Source organism: Dicentrarchus labrax, unplaced genomic scaffold (genome assembly GCF_905237075.1).
Source record: "Dicentrarchus labrax unplaced genomic scaffold, dlabrax2021, whole genome shotgun sequence".
Taxonomy (NCBI): Eukaryota; Metazoa; Chordata; class Actinopteri; family Moronidae; genus Dicentrarchus; species Dicentrarchus labrax.
The window spans coordinates 1,160,088-1,177,967 of NW_026136710.1; the positions used below are offsets into that span (position 1 = coordinate 1,160,088).

Here is a 17,880-nt window from a genome sequence, read left to right on the forward strand (position 1 = left end):
AGTCCATATTTCAATACATGTAACTGTAATCTGATTACAATGTTTTTTTTATCCTGATTACTGAGTCACATGTAATCTGAGGAACATATTCTGAGTTATTTGGACACTATTGTAGTTTTGTTACATAAGAACAGACCATATTTATTAAGTGTTATTAAAGTACAATGAGTGTTATTGTGGTTCCACCTTATAAGGCTCATACTGAGAAATCTTATTAAGATCATAATTCATGTCCAACAACTTCTTCACTGACAATCAACCAGCAGTCATTAGGAGGTTATTGAGGGAAAACTCTTAATTTATGGCCTAGTAGTTGTAGAATATGCAGAATAATGCATTTATATGTGACTTAAAATGACTAATAAAGAGCTGATATTCCCCAAATATGCATTCTAATAAACTAGTTAATATTAACTAGCTAGTTATATGAATATATTTCTTGATTTTAAGGGGTTTAAGAAACCAAATTTTCCAAAAAAAGGAGCCTATTAAGTATTTATGATTATTAATAACAAAAATAAACAATTCAGAGAGAATTGATTAAAAATATCAGGAAAACTCTGATCAATATTAACAGGAAATAATCTGCTAGAAATTCATCCTAATCTCTGGTTTTACACTCATACATTAGAATATTAAAATATACTGTGAAATATTCCACAGCGCTGCCACCTACTGTCCATAGGTGAAAACACACCTCACAGGAAGTTATGCAGCTCCTTCAGTTGAAAGGTTCAACAATTTACCAAAATAAAAGAAATTAAACCCACCAAGAAATGTGACCATACATTCTGTGTGCGTACTGCGTCACGTGTGCACAGTTACAGTTAATAACATAAGATCAATAATCCCATCGGCTGTGACTAATTCCTGATTTATTCCCATATTATGGTTTTAGTTTCCCACTATTGCTTCATCTCGTGTGAGTAAAAACACAATATAAATAATATTATTAGTTATCAACATTTAAAGTTCAAATCCAACAAATCAAACTCACCTTTCTTCAACTAAAGTTCTGTTAACTTTGTCTTCTTTAATTGTGAAATGCACTGTTTGTTTAATATGTATGGAAGCTTATTTCTGCCAATGTGATGAAAAAAGAAGAATCTAAGTCATTATAATGAGAAACTTCCTCAAAATGATGAATTTGTATCTTAAAATAATAACACAGCAACACCGTGCAATGCATAAACTACATGCACTACACTACATTATCAGCAGACACTACATAGAAGTCCAAAAATCTCGCAGCATCTCCTCTCATGCATACTACAAAGGAGAGTCATATTCCTTGATAGCAGTAAACAAATAAAACACGTAACTATGAACTCAAGGACTAAAACTGACAGCTATAGCAATCAGTCAATCAGTCTTTAATCATTATAGTGTCAAATCACAACAGAAGTTATGTCATGACTAGGGGTGGGACGAGACTAACGGGAAGAACCCTCATGCTACCCTTTCAGTTTTTAGTCTGTGACTGTGAAAATCTTTTGGTGTAAGCCCAGCATTAGTTAAAACCAGACTCGGACAATAATAACAAAATATCCTGACAAAATATCACACATATAGTATGTTTCTTCATATAAACCTTTAAACATACACATATTGCATTCCTCTCACCACATGAAATAACCCAGTGAATGATGGAGGAGACAAAGCAGGTCCTCAAAAGGGGACAGAGGGAAAACAACTCCTTAGGCTCTCATATATAGGGTGGTCAACCTAAAAGAGACATGGAAACATTATTAAGTCATCATCAAAAATCAAGTATGAATTCATATCACATTATAAGACACATCTCACCCAAACTGGAAAACACTGCAGCCAGTTCTATTTGTTATAGTGTACCGTGCTCCTGGACCGTACTCTGATTTTATATCTGAATTTTCAGAGTTTCTATCAAGCTTAGTCCTTAAATCAGATAAAGTAATTATTGTAGGTGATTTTAATATTCATGTGGATGTTGACAATGACAGCCTTAGTAATGCATTTATATCATTAATAGACTCAATTGGCTTCTGTCAGAGTGTAAATAAACCAACTCATTGTTTTAATCACACTCTTGACCTTGTTTTATCATATGGCATTGATATTGAACATTTAATAGTCTTCCCACATAATCCTTTCCTATCTGACCATTATTTAGTAACTTTTGAATTCATACTATTAGATTATAAGCCATTAGGCAAAACTTCCTACAGCAGATGTCTATCTGACAGTGCTGTAGCTAAATTTAAGGAGGAGATTCCTTCAGTGTTCAATTCAATGCCATGTCTGAATTTAACAGAGTCCTATAACAACTTTAGTCCCTCTGAAATTGATAATCTTGTCGATAGTGCTACAGGCTCACTACGATCAACATTAGACTCTATCGCTCCTATAAAAAGGAAATTATTAAAACATAGGAGACTAGCACCTTGGTATAACCACCAAACCCGCCAGTTAAAGCAAATAGCTAGGAAATCTGAAAGGAAATGGCGCTCTTCCAAATTATCAGAATATCGCTCAAATTGGCAAGATGATCTTAAGATTTATAGAAAGGCCCTCCGTAATGCCAGAGGAGCCTATTACTCAGCACTAATAGAAGAAAATAAGAACAACCCTAGGTTCCTCTTCAGCACTGTAGCCAGGCTGACAGAGAGTCACAGCTCTATCGAGCCACATATCCCCATAAACTTAAGTAGCAATGACTTCATGAGCTTCTTCTATAATAAAATTATTACTATTAGAGAAAAAATTAATCACCAACTGCCATCAACAGTTATCAGTGGCTCTCCAAGTTCAGGGACTTCTGTCAATGTAAACTTAGATGTATATTTAGACTGTTTTTCTGCTATCGATCTTCATCAGTTAACTTCAATCATTTCTTCATCGAAGCCATCAACCTGTCTGTTAGACCCGATCCCAACTAGGCTGCTTAAAGAAGTTGTTCCCTTAATTGGCACTTCTTTACTGGATATGATTAATCTTTCTTTATTATCAGGATATGTACCACAGTCCTTTAAAGTAGCTGTAATTAAACCCCTTCTTAAAAAGTCTACTCTTGACCCAGGGGTTTTAGCCAACTATAGACCGATTTCTAACCTCCCGTTCCTCTCTAAGATTCTGGAGAAAGTAGTCGCCAAAGAGTTGTGTGACTTTCTACATAACAATAGTTTATTTGAGGATTTTCAGTCAGGATTTAGAGTTCATCATAGCACAGAGACAGCTCTGGTTAAAGTTAATAATGACCTTCTGACTGCTTCTGACAATGGACTTGTCTCTGTACTTGTATTATTAGATCTTAGTGCTGCATTTGACACCATTGACCATGATATTCTTTTACAGAGACTTGAGCATCAAATTGGCATTAAAGGAACTGCCCTAACCTGGTTTAAGTCATACTTATCAGATCGTACTCAGTTTGTACATGTTAACGATGAATCCTCCATAAATACTAAAGTTAGTCATGGAGTTCCACAAGGTTCTGTACTTGGACCAATACTATTTACTTTATATATGCTCCCTTTAGGCAACATTATTAGGAATCACTCCATTAACTTTCACTGTTATGCAGATGATACGCAGTTATATCTATCAATCAAACCCAATGAAATTAATCAATTATCTAAATTACAAACATGTCTTAAGGACATAAAATCCTGGATGAGCTGCAATTTTCTGATGTTAAACTCAGAAAAAAAACGAAATTCTTGTTCTTGGCCCCAAAAACCTTAGAGACTCATTGTCTAAAGATATAGTCACTCTAGATGGCATTAACTTGGCCTCTAGCACCACTGTCAGGAATCTTGGAGTTATCTTTGATCAGGATTTGTCATTTAACTCCCACATAAAGCAGACCTCTAGGACTGCCTTCTTTCATTTACGTAATATTAGAAAAATTAGACACATACTATCACAGACAGATGCAGAAAAACTAATCCATGCATTTGTTACTTCAAGGCTGGATTACTGCAACTCTTTATTATCAGGTTGCCCCAATAAGTCCATTAAAACGCTCCAATTAATTCAGAACGCTGCAGCACGAGTACTGACAGGAACTAGAAAAAGAGATCACATCTCTCCTGTACTAGCTACTCTGCATTGGCTCCCTATAAAATGTAGAATTGAATTTAAAATACTCCTCCTCACCTATAAAGCTCTTCATGGTCAGGCCCCTTCATATCTTAAAGAGCTCATAGTACCCTATTACCCCACTAGAACACTACGTTCTCTGAATGCTGGGCTACTTGTGGTTCCTATAGTCTCTAAAAGTAGAACAGGAGCCAGAGCCTTCAGTTACCAAGCTCCTCTCCTGTGGAACCAGCTTCCAGTTGTGGTTCGGGAGGCAGACACCCTCACCACTTTCAAGAGTAGGCTTAAGACATTCCTCTTTGATAAAGCTTATAGTTAGGGCTGGATCAGGTGAGTCCTGAACCATCCCTTAGTTATGCTGCTATAGGCCTAGACTATCGGGGATTTCCCATGGTGCACTGAGCTACTCTCTTCCTCTCTCTTTCTGCACTCATTCATGTCCCTTTAATGCATGTTACTAACTCCACTTCTTCCCCGGAGTTCTTGTGCTTTCTCGTCTCGCAGGTTCTCATGGATCCTGGTGGAGCCTCCTGCCATGGTCCTGCTTGACTGCCATTGCCAATACTGTTGTTGCTGTGCACCTGTCTGTCTGTCGCTCTCTCTCTCTCTCTCTCTCTCTCTCTCTCTCTCTCTCTCTCACCCCCAACTGGTCGAGACAGACGACCACCCACCTAGAGCCGGAGGATCTGTCCTAGGTTTCTGCCTTTTAACAGGCAGTTTTTCCTTGCCCTTGTCGCCAAGTGCTTGCTCATGGTGGTACTGTTGGGTCTCTGTAATTAATGTTAAAGAGTTCGGTCTAGACCTGCTCTATTTGAAAAGTGTCCTGAGATAACTTCTGTTATGAATTGGCGCTATACAAATAAAATTGAATTGAATTGAATTGAATTGAATGACATACTCAACAAATCAGAGACGTCTCAGTAACCAAAAAGTGGACGGAGGGGGAACAACTCCTCAGGCTCTCACATGTCAAGTGGTCAACCTGAGAGGGACATGGAGACATTATTAAGTCTCTAATCATCACAAATTAAGTATGATTTCATAAAACATAAAAAACAAAACAAAAACAACCAGTAATGGAGAATAATTGATAATTTAGTGTACATGATCACACCATTAATAACCACAGAATAATGTACAAGATAAAAGATTAGTTCATGTTGAACTAAACATTCACGAGCGTAACAACACTAATGGCTTTGTCATGTTTTCATTATGACACTAGTGTTTTCCAATGCAAGAAAGTCAGATCTTTGTGACAATACATGAAAATGCTCAAGACAGCACTATACACAGCCGTTTGAAAACTACAGTAAAAGTAACACATTTACACAGAAATTAAAGTTACACACAAATTATACCTACGAAATAGTTATGACTTCAGTACACAATAAATGAATTGAAAGATAAAGATAAATTCAATGGCAAATAATGCAAATTAAACTCATTATTTCCTAATTAATTCAAAGTATCTCATCTGTATTTACAATACAGCTTGATTCTGCATCTCTATTTCCAGTCATCAGTCCATGTCAATGGTTACTGTTGCTATGGCAACAAGCAGCTGTTGGCTAACTTAGAACAATAATAACCCATAATATCACAATTCGGCATATTTAAACCAAATCAAGCACAACTACCAACAGTCACAGCCCTTCCACTCTGGGCTAATATGTTGTCACAAGTATGCAGTTAATGAGGTCCCATCACATTCAATGGAAAAACCAGGCTAACGTTACTCACCATGTCTGCCTCCACTCGCTCGTCTCCCGGCGCAGCAGCACCTGCTGGGGTGGTGACCCCGGCACCAAATAGGTCTGTCAATGTCCAACATTTAGCAGCTTCCACCTCCAGAGACTTCAGCTTTTTAAGTTTCTTACGGTTATCCATCTTCAGCTCAGCAGCAGCCCTTCCCGCCACTCCGGCCCATGCCATGAGGTCCCGCCCACCCTGGTTTGTGTTGTGATTGACAGCACTGATTGATTGACAATGACAAACATAGACCAATAATATGTGTCGATGCTGGCAACACACTGCTAGCCCTCTGTAGCCAACTGGAGCGAATTTAGAGAGAGAGAAAATCATAGCGGACCGGACCACATTGGGTCAACGGCCCACCGGGACGATGACCGGTATGCCAGATGGCCAGTCCACCCCTGACTGTATTCCTTTTATATCTTCATTCTGTATAATTGCTACTGCCAGCACTTTAAATATACAGCAAATAAAAGAGGGGAGAGAGGATCTTCCTGCCTTTGTATTGGGAATCTTTTAGACAGTGTGCCATTCATTTTTATTTTGGAAGTCATCTAGATTTTGGTGGTTGGACAGTCAGATTACTCTGTTTAGAGAGAAACTGTCAAGAGTATAATGTGTATTATTCCCAGTGAGGAATGTATCAGTGCAGCTCCTGACTGTGACCACTAGAAGGCAGCGAATACTTTTTATACCAATGACAACAGTCACTACTGTCAACACAGACACACACTGTACAAACACTGTAAGAGAACACTTCAGAAATAAACTCTAAACAGACTGACACACATTCTCAAGTTCATGTTGTTGTTGATAATGACTTAACATTTACAAGGGACAGAAAGAGAAACCAAAGGCAGTATGATTAAAGGCATGAATCTGATTTCAGTATAAGTATAACAGGATAGACGATTAAAGGCAGAAGTAAATAAACTCAGTCAGACCTGTGACAGTTGCTCAGTTAGCACATCTGTACTTGCTTCCAATCAGCAGTCATGTGACCTCCGCGTCTAACGAGTACTTGCACAGCAGACAGGTTGAGAAGAGAGAGTGAAGCTCTCCTCTTGCCAGTAAACGTCTCCAGATCAGAGCAGGATCCGGTGTGACTGTGGGTGGTAATTCCTGCAGAAGCTCCGGCTCTCTTCTGCAGAGCTCCCCGGGCCTCAAGCAGCAGCTCTGTCTCTCCGCTCCTTCCCATACAGCACTGCATATGCACAGATTTATCACTCAAAGTGTCAAAGTGTGTTTGAGTCATTCGTTTCACCCGGCATGAATTTGTGTCTTTTTGTGTTTTTGGTTGGACTTGTAGTCTACTCGCTAAAATGATTTCGTTAGCCTTGGTGGGAACGCAGCGTAACAGTAACAGTGAGGTTGAACTTTGACCATTTGGATATGAATCATTTTATCCTGTATCCTATATCCTTTATCCATTTGTGTGAAATTTTTAGTTCTTGAGTTATGGCCAAAAACATGTGAGGTCACAGTGACCTTTGATCACCAAATTCGAATAATTGTTCACAGTGGATGTTTATGTATTGAAACTCCCTCCAGATGTTCCTATGACAGTCTAACACAATGTCTCTGGCTGTCTTCACTGTGGAGGGACAATCTGTTGAACTAGATATGAATAAATGTAACTCTAAATTTCTACATCAACTGATGTTGGGACTACAGCCACCAAGTGATAAAACTCTACGACCACGAACAAATGTGTGACTGCTGATTCTGCAACAGTGAGGATAACGATGTGAATCCTTCCCAAATCTTATATAACTTAATTTATACTGACATTCACAATATATTCTGACTTTAGTTTCTGTTTCATGTGGAGAAGTCAAACCAAATTCAACCTCAGCTTTAAACCTTTGCAGTGTTGTTATTCACAGCAGACAGATTCAGTCAGGATGGATTTCAGTGAACCAGAGAACAGGTTTGAGACAAAGCTTCAGTTAACTGGAAAATCACAATGTTTCCTGTATCCGCCCTCCAAACTGCACCAACCGGTAAGACTGTAACTATGTGGCTGTATCATACCATCTCCTAATACCACAACCTTACATTATGTATTCATACACTAAAGGACTTCTTAGTTTTTCACTAACTGGCTTAAAGACATAAAGATCCATTATAGAATCTGGAAACAAAATGTGTCCTTGGTGACCAAAAGAGCAAACTGCTACTGGTTCATATATTGGCAGCTTCCACCTGATTTCATTTGAATGGACAGAGGGTGGGTTGCAATATTCAGGAATCTTCCTAACAGTGTCCTGTCCAATTTTATTGGATTTTTTATTGTTTATTAAAAGTGTCCAAATTCCTTTAAGGAACCTTGAACCTGCCTCACAAATTTAGTTACATCCGATACTATGCTCCCAGCTGCCCCAGAGCTACAAGAACTTTTGCAATTGGCACAAATTGGACTGGACTGGTAACAAGAAGGACCAGAGCCGGCATTATTTCCTGAAGAGACTCAGGTCTTTTTACCGTGTGCAGGACTCTGTTGAACGTGTTAGTCAGTCAGTCAGTGGTGGCCAGCACTTAGGAAGAGCAGCACCAAGGAGGATGACGTGAGAAGGCTGAACAAAAACAAATTCCAAAATCACATTGTTCTTTAAGCATGATTTCAATAATCAAACATGGTGTATCCAACTGGACAACAGTAAATTAAAATGTGTTATATATACAAATATTATATAGGTCTGTTTGGGATTGGTCTGGCTGTTCTTAGGTCCCACTCTGAATTAAGTCACACTTCTTGAAAAATATTATTTATACATGTTTGCATGTCGGGTTTGGGCAGGTTTTCCATACCTTGGATCCACTCATTATACATTTTTACAAACAATCCTCAGAATGCTAAACATTTGGAGCCAGTGTTGGTAGGAGACCAAACCGTGACCTGGCCTGTCTTGGTTCACAGGTCGGGTCGATGTTACTGAAAACCAAAAGGATGCTTGAAGATCTCTACTCATCCAACTGCTTTCCAGGTGGGCATGAAGGTGTGTAGTGGAGGTCGTGAGTTACACTTGTGAACATTAATATTCAATGAAACTCTGGTGAATTACAAAATGAAAAGAGAAAGTATGAGATACGGCTTGGTGGGAGGAGAGATTCTACTTAGAGTTTCTGTGAAATCATGTGAACACATAGCGCCCATCCCTTCTGCTGATGGAGTATAAAAACTGTGAACACTGAGCGCTCGCTGCTCTTCCTCATCCTCATCCTCAGTATCCCAGAGCTTCCTGAACAACAACAGGTAAACCATGAAATACTTTGAAATGCCAAGATCAGGTTTAAAATGGGTCAAAGATTCTCTTGTTATAACTGACATTTATAGATGTCTTCAGTGTGTTAAGTTCCTTCTTGTACAATAACACTGACATGAAATAACATTTTCACAACCTGGGAACCAAGACGATGTTTTAATTCATGGTTTATAAATGATCCATTAAGCATTAGTCATTTATTTATTGACCATTAACTAACCCATTAGTTACTACTTACACCTCTTTCCCACTGTCGGGGACTTAAATTGTTTTCTGGTGCTTGCCATTACCGAAACTTGTAAGAAGCCGTAAGGTCTTGGTTCTATTTTCTTATTGCTTTTCCACTTTGTTTTGAATATATTGAAACTGCTTCAGATGATTAATTCCAGGAGAACCCTGTGTCATTTTTGTCAAGGAAACTCCTTTCATGTGCCTGTATGTTTGTAATTCATGACCACACCTGAGGGCTGGAATGTAGATCGACTGGTAAATGGAGAGCTTCACCTTCTGGCTCAGCTCCATCTGAACCATGACGTTCTAGCATACACACCCACATCACAGTCTCTCCTCTCAGCGAGGCTCGGTCTAGAGTCATTTTAGCTGGGCCTTTTATTTACAAAGGTTGATACTGCTTGCCTTCCTTTGACAGAAACTTATGCATATTGTGCTGTGGAAACTGGTTGATTATGCCTTTTTAAATCTAATACATTTTAAGACTGAGAGAGTTTATTATTTACTTGTAACAGTTTGTTTTTATTACAAGTGGAACATGTGGGTATATTGTTCCTATCAGAGGAAAATTAAACTTATCCACCTAACCTGTTGAGACAGAGAGAGAGAGAGACCGCTGGGTGAGCTAGACTGACTTTTGACAGGGAGAGAGACGCACTGTGCTGTCAGTTCACAGGCGTTTCCCATTAGAACCAGACAATCAAGTACAGCAGGAATCTTCAGCTCTCCGCCTCTTCTGTTTTATTCTTATAGTCTCAGTTCTAAAGTGATAAACATTCCACACAGCCGGAAACTGACCTGGTGTGATTGGTCCAGACCTGACACATGATAGTTTATTAAATTAATATTGTCTTTACTTTCTTAGAAAGGGAAACGTCTGTGTGATGAGGAGAGTTTGTGGATTGAATCATTAGAGGTACAATACGGCACTGCACCATCAGTGTCTGATTGATTGAGGAAAAGAAAAGAAAAACACTTAAATGCTTCATTTGAAATAATTATCAGTGATCATCAATATGTTTCCTCATCGTGCAATAACACTGACACAGCACTGGTGTCATTGGTGAAATTTAGTTAGATTTAGTTGTAAGACCAATGTGTGGAGGAGAAATTAAATAGACATCAACATGTTCAGCTGAATATTAAATAATTAAATGAATTAAATATAATTAAAATCAGTAAAAAATAATATTTTATATTAAGAAAATAATAGTAAGGGATACATACCCCTACCCATATTCATACACTTATATAACTTTTTCTGAAGTTCAGGTGGTGATGTGCCCAACATTATGATTTTGGGCACAGAGCTGTGACCCCTGACCCCCCACCACCTCAAACCACTGTGTTAGACTTTATTTGCTCTGTGTCACTGACAGTACGATACAGTATCTAATAATATCTATTATTCAACTTCGTTTAAGAATGCTTGATTCTGATTGGCTGGGAGGAGGGCATTAACCCGGCATATTGCCCGCTGACTGAGCACAGCGTCATCAAATAGTAGATCAATACGCCGCTTGTATTTTTTTTCTATCACATAAATTTCAAACATGAAGTCCATTGTAAAAATACACCTTGTTTAAAAAAGTTTCTAAAATGTGTCGGAAATCTATCGGAGGGTCAGTTGATACAATGTAGCAACTACGTTATTAAACTAACGTTAGTGATCAGATGCAGCCTTGTGTGGTTGCTATAGAAATGAATTAGCTACAGCTGAGCTAACGTTATTCACTGTTAGTTCTAAACATTGCAGCATTTTAAAAATGGACGAATTCATTGTCAATTTTAATATATTAGCAATAAACAGCTTCGACTTCGTCTCGGGCGGTAAGCCGTCCATCAGCCAGGCATATCAAACTGTTTATTGCCCGGCCTCTCCCTTACCTTATAACTACACAACAGCTGACAGGAGGAGAGGTTACTGACTGGTTTTTCTTTCTTCCAGAGAACTAATAAACTGCTCCATCCTGAAGCTGCTGTGAAGCTGTTACCATGGCAACGTGAGTAACATTTCTAACACAGTATCATATAAGGGATAATCAGTGGTGGACTGGTGTCTGGAGAAAGGGGTATACTCTTAATTTATTCCCCAGGTTTCTTTCTGAAGAGGTTCGTCTAACAATGAATAAACTCCCTGTGTTATAAACAGTAACATAAGATTACTGTAGCATATTTAACTCATCCATAAAGGGCTCAGTAATATTCACACATTGTTACTGAACTTCTGCTGCTTGACTTCAGGCAGTAAGGATCATAAGGACAGATACAATACTGTCTTTGAACTCATTCATCCTTTCACAACCTCCTTCCTAAACATTCACTTTGACTGTTTATAGTTCAACAACCTGACTTCCTAAAGGTTTTCTGTCAGAAGTATTTTTTGCATTAGAATGGGCGCCTGGCCAATCGGAGCATTTGAATGCTACACAGGACGTGTCTTACCAAAGAAAGCAGTGAGATTCATAATAACTTCTCTTTTCTCAACCACCTTCCAGTTCCACTGACATCCTCTCATACACCATACTGTATGGCTTCATATAAAATTACTATTCCTTTCAATAGTAACTGTTACTCAACTGAAGATACAGATAATGTACTTTTTGTACCAAACCAAACGTGTGAAAGCTTGTCAGTAGTTTTTAGGATAACTTTCAGTTGTGTGTGTACATGTATAGATATCAAATGACTCATTACAACCATCATCATGACCTCTTTTCCAGCCTTTTTATGCAGTTTCTTATTTTATTCCTGAATCGTATCACGGTGCAGAACCACATTTTACTACATGATGTAACAATCATAGAAACTGTTTCACCAAACCATTTTTCATCACTTACTCTTCTGTCATTAAAATATGGCCTCTTGTTTACCAAGAACCAGACTTGAAGTGATCACCTGGTGGTGAGTGAGCTGATAGTGGAGTTTCATTTCAGGATGTAATGTGCTTTATGTTCGACTGAATGACTGCGGTAGTTTAACTATTACTGCTTTATTAATCAGCTTCTAATGTACCCATATTGGGTGTGTGTGTGTGTGTGTATGTGTGTGTGTGTGTGTGTGTGTGTGTTTGTGTGTGTGTGTGTTTGTGGCTCTTGAACAGACTTGTGTCCTGATTCTTGTGCTCTGTACTCACAGTCAGTGTTACTGTTTTACCTCTCAGACTGACTTCAGATCAGAAGAGGACTGATTGTGAGGAGGACAGTTCAGAATCTTCAGGATCCAAAGGGGAACCTCCACTCTTCAGTAATGAACCCTCAGATAAAGAGTAAGTGAACTGTTACTAAAGAGCCGTTCACACAGAGAACAATAACTATAACAACTAGAATGATTCTGACTCAGTTATTAATATTCAGACTGTAACTAATGTTTGTTTAGTCCAAACAACAGTTCCAACCTCAAAATTGTTAAATAATTACCTATAAAATTATTACAAATACATTAATATTTTTGTTTTCTCATGTTTTAAGAACCAAACAGGTAAAATAGTTTGTGTCTGATGGATTAATTTAGAATAAACAGCTGAATCAGAGGAGTCTGGTTATAATCTTCATTAACAGGAATTAATGGCAGATATTCATAATGCAGAATTAGATAGATAGATAGATAGATAGATAGATAGATAGATAGATAGATAGATAGATAGATAGATAGATAGATAGATAGATAGACTTTATTCATCCCCGGAGGGAAATTGGGTCGTCATAGCAGCCAGGTACATTAAAATACAATAAAATAAAACAACAGAATAAAATACAACAATAGAATAAAATACTTAGAAAAGATTAAAAAAAAGATAAATAGGTAGGTAAGGTGCAAAGAGTTGTAGTTGCAAGATGGTGGTAATAGTACTGATGACATGATGGTGGTGTTATTGTTAACTAGAAAATTCCTAAAGAAAGTTTGATTGTGCCTTGCTCTGGCCCGTGACACTGGCCCATACATTACTGACACTGCCGAGTAGTTTACAGTACAATGTTTAATTCGGCGTACGCGTGATCCACTAACAACCACGTATTTTAATGACAAATCTTGTTTTTTCCATCTATTGCCACGGTCTTCTCCCACTGAAATAGTGAGGCTGGTAATGAGTTGATGCGACAAAGTCAGCCAAAAAGTTTGTATTTATGTATTATATTGATGCCGAATTAACAAGAAGACTGTTGAGATATGATGAGTTTTTTCTTGTGTTTCTACAGTTATGTGCTTTTATGTAAACGCAAATAATTGTTAATATATTGTATTTCTTAAAAGGAGTTTGGCATAATATTGTCCTGGGATAATGCAGGAAGCGTCATGGTTTAATTAAAATTGCTAAAGTAACTAAATAAGTAATAACCACAATGGTGGGAATAATAAGCATGTCGTAATAATAATAACAACAATAACAATAACAAGTAATGCTGTCAATAACATGAATTACAATATTTATATTAATAAGTAATACATAATTAATAAAGAAAACTATTCTTAATGTGCAGTCATAGGCAGTGTAGGTTTTTTAAAGATTTAGAAAAGTGTCCACCAGACCCTCTACCTGTTAACATACAATGAATGTTGTAGACTTTTATTTTGAAATACCACCCTCAGCCCGAAAGCAATGGTGCAGTTACAACAGTCTGAGTGTCAAAATAAATCTAACTTGATGTTTTATTACATTAGTAAATCTGTATTACTTGTGTCATGTGTAACAAGTTGAAATAGATGGCTAATTAAGAATTTCAGTGTCTTTTGTGACGTTTAATTAGCACAGTAATCCTTTGTCCTCTCTAGCTAGCAAAGCATTTTAAGTAATCAGCATATTAGTTAATTAGCCTTCTAATACCTTCTAATTATCTTTAGCTAGCCAGCTAGCACTAGATTATTAATGCCTTGTCAGCCTCTGTAGCTAGCTGTGTGTGTGTGTGTGTGTGTGTGTGTGTGTGTGTGTGTGTGTGTGTGTGTGTGTGTGGAGCAGGCTTTGGTTGTCATGGCAATCAGGGGAGCCCACAGCAGCTGCTCTCTCTCTCTGTCTCTAACTCCTCAGAGAGACAGAAACATTTAAAATGAATCCCCTCGAACCCATGGCCATATGTGTCATATATTCAGCCTGTGCAAGGTGTGCATACATACATACTGTAATATATATACACAATATATATAATATGTACACATATATACACACACAAGATATGATATGATATATAGCATATGTATAATAGATACTTGACAGACAGACAGACAGACAGACAGACAGACAGCCTTCCAGTTCCATTGACATCCTCTCATACACCATACTGTATGGCTTCATATAAAATTAGTATTCCCTTCAATAGTAACTGTTACTCAACTGAAGACACAGATAATGTACTTTATGGACCAAACTATATGTGTCAAAGCTTGTCAGTAGTTTTCAGGATAACTTTCAGTTGTGTGTGTACATGTATAGATTCAATTCAATTTTTCAATTCAATTTTATTTGTATAGCGCCAATTCATAACAGAAGTTATCTCAGGACACTTTTCAAATAGAGCAGGTCTAGACCGAACTCTTTATAACATTAATTACAGAGACCCAACAGTACCACCATGAGCAAGACCTTGGAGACAAGGGCAAGGAAAAACTGCCTGTTAAAAGGCAGAAACCTAGGACAGATCCTCCGGCTCTAGGTGGATGGTCGTCTGTCTCGACCAGTTGGGGTGAGAGAGAGAGAGAGAGACAGAGAGAGAGACAGAGAGAGAGAAAGAGAGAGAGAGACAGACAGACAGACAGACAGACAGACAGACAGGTGCACAGTAACAACAGTATTGGCAATGGCAGTCTAGCAGGACCATGGCAGGAGGCTCCACCAGGATCCATGAGAACCTGCGAGACGAGAAAGCACAAGAACTCCGGGGAAGAAGTGAAGTTAGTAACATGCATTAATGGAACATGAGTGAGTGCAGAAAGAGAGAGGAAGAGAGGAGCTCAGTGCACCATGGGAAATCCCCCGATAGTCTAGGCCTATAGCAGCATAACTAAGGGATGGTTCAGGACTCACCTGATCCAGCCCTAACTATAACTATCAGATTACTCATTACAACCAGTCATCATGACCTTTTTTCCAGCCTTTTTATGCAGTTTCTTATTTTATTCCTGAATCGTATCACGGTGCAGAACCACATTTTACTACATGATGTAACAATCATAGAAACTGTTTCACCAAACCATTTTTCATCACTTACTCTTCTGTCATTAAAATATGGCCTCTTGTTTACCAAGAACCAGACTTGAAGTGATCACCTGGTGGTGAGTGAGCTGCTAGCGGAGTTTCATTTCAGGATGTAATGTGCTTTATGTTCGACTGAATGACTGCGGTAGTTTTACTATTACTGCTTTATTAATCAGTGTAGCAGGTCTCTCTGCATATGTGGGTTCCCCCAGAACTCAACCAAGCACAACAGATCAATTAACCAACACAAATGTGTTCTTTTTGCCACACCTCCACTCTCCAGTAATGAACCCTCAGATAAAGAGTAGGTGAACTGCTACTAAAGAGTTGTCCACACAGAGAACGATAACAATAACAACTAAAATGATTCTGACTCATTTATTAATTGAACAGCAGGATATTCAGACTGTAACTAATGATTATTTTCATTATGGATTCATCTGCTGATTATATTCTTATTCATGTCTGGTTATAATCTTCATTAACAGGAATTAATGGCAGATATTCATAATGCAGAATTCTTGGTGTCTGTGGTATAAAGACACTGAACTGCTTTACTGTGAGACTAAAAGGGTTTTATTAAGACAGCAAGTAGGATGATTTTATGTATTTCATTCTATGTTCAGTGATTTTTGAACTTGTGTCTTTACTTTTCTACAGGAACAGCTCGCCCAAATATAATGACATCATCTCTAAAAGTGCTCTGATCCAATCAGGATCTCCCGCTGTCTACCAGCTGACACCAAAGAAAGAGAAGATTGGAACTATAAGAAGAATAACTCTTGGTGAAAAAGATCTGAACAAGACAAACAGAACCATTTTACTTGTTGGTGAAACAGGAGCAGGAAAATCTACTCTGATCAACGCTCTGGTCAACTACACCATGGGAGTGAAGTGGGAGGACGATATCTGGTTTCAGATCGTAGAGGACGAGAAGAGAAGTCAGTCAGAGAGTCAGACATCAGATGTGATCGTTTATGAGATCTTTGGTTTTGAAGGTAAAACTCTGCCCTACTCTCTGACCATCATCGATACTCCTGGATACGGAGATACCAGAGGGACTGAACAAGATGTCATCATCAGTCAAAGATTATTCGACTTGTTCCGTTCAAAGGACGGAGTCCATGAGATCAGTGTAGTGGGTCTGGTGCTGAAAGCAACTGAGAATCGACTCAGTGACAGAGTGAGGTACATCTTTGATTCAGTGATGTCTCTGTTTGGAAAAGATATGGAGAAGAACATTGTTGCCCTCATCACTCACTCAGATGGTCTGACATTCGAAAATGCCCTCAAATCTCTAGAAGATGCAAATATTAAATGTGCTAAAGATAAAGACAATGAACCGGTTTATTTCCTCTTCAACAACCACCAGAACAAACAGAAAACAAAGAGAAACACAGCTGCTTTAAAAAGTGCATGGAGCTTAACAACAGACGGAATGAGTCAATTCATTGGCTTCCTGAAGAAAACTGAACCTCAGAAGATGATAACAACTGTGGACATTCTGAATTCACGAATCAGACTGACAGCCTGCATCCAAAACCTGAAAGAGAGAGTTGACTTTATTGAACTAAAACAGAAAGAAATCCAACAGACTGAGGAAGGTCTGAAGAAATATGAACAAGAGATGAAGAACAATGAGAAGTTCACTGTAGAAGCTGATGAGGTCTACAAAGGTGAACAATCTCTCACTGGGAGTTGGGGGCTTTGGTTGTTTTATGAAGGAGCTACCTGCTGTACAGTCTGTGAAGAGAACTGTCACTATCCTGGATGTACAATGGCCTGGTATCCAAAACACTGTGAGGTCATGAAAGATGGTCACTGCACTGTTTGTACCAGGAAGTGTCCTGTATCAGCTCATGTGAAAGAAAAGTGGATCTATGTGAACAAGACAAGAAAAGTTCAGAAGACCTTTGAAGAACTGAAAGAGAAGTATGAAAAGAACAAGACAGAAAGTGAGAGCAGTTTGAGCCTTTTGGAAATTCTTCAGAAGGAAACAGAAGAACTTCAGAAAGATAAAGATCAGTTGTTGGAAGAGTCCTTCCAGTATGTTGTCAGACTGGAGCAGATCGCCCTGAATGCTGATTCACTGTCCACTCTTGTCCACTTGGACTTCCTGATTGAGAAGATGAAGGAGAAAGGAGACACAGAGAAGGTCCAGAAACTGGAAGAGATGAAAAGACGAGTGGATAAAGATAAAGGAGCCCGGGCAGCGCTGAGTTACGGGTTCAGTAAACTAACAGCAGCTGGTAAAGCAGTTAAAGAGCTGATGAAGTAAGTTCCAGCGTCACTGTGAGCTCTCGGTATGATGTCGTCCAGTACAACACTGCAGACTACAACCTTAATAATAATCATATATTT

At 38.4% G+C, this 17,880-nt stretch overlaps 2 protein-coding genes and 2 long non-coding RNA genes across 5 annotated transcripts in view; 3 read left to right on the forward strand and 1 right to left on the reverse strand.

Moving 5' to 3' along the window:
• The window catches only part of LOC127370105 (uncharacterized), a 72,640-nt gene extending 67,683 nt beyond the window's left edge, over window positions 1-4,957 (forward strand). The window contains exon 2 of the mRNA XM_051411844.1: window positions 3,975-4,957. The gene's annotated coding sequence lies outside the window, so the exon portion shown is untranslated. The remainder of the gene's footprint in view (window positions 1-3,974) is intronic.
• Window positions 1-17,880, forward strand: part of LOC127370934 (uncharacterized) — a 55,934-nt gene that overhangs the window by 34,405 nt on the left and 3,649 nt on the right. Inside the window, exon 5 of the mRNA XM_051413438.1 lies at window positions 17,251-17,793. Within this exon, the coding sequence (XP_051269398.1) occupies window positions 17,251-17,793 (543 nt within the window). The remainder of the gene's footprint in view (window positions 1-17,250; window positions 17,794-17,880) is intronic.
• Window positions 583-7,034, reverse strand: LOC127370118 (uncharacterized). 2 transcript variants are annotated; one of them, XR_007886150.1, is made up of 4 exons: window positions 6,777-7,034; window positions 5,821-6,027; window positions 4,976-5,059; window positions 583-1,725 (listed from the first exon to the last, which is right to left on the reverse strand). It is a non-coding gene; the product is annotated as an uncharacterized LOC127370118 (long non-coding RNA). The 2 variants fall into 2 exon arrangements; XR_007886151.1 differs by lacking the exon at window positions 6,777-7,034 and having other exon boundaries at window positions 5,821-6,156.
• On the forward strand, window positions 8,959-15,354 carry LOC127370116 (uncharacterized). The gene is made up of 3 exons (XR_007886148.1): window positions 8,959-9,088; window positions 11,278-11,332; window positions 14,287-15,354. It is a non-coding gene; the product is annotated as an uncharacterized LOC127370116 (long non-coding RNA).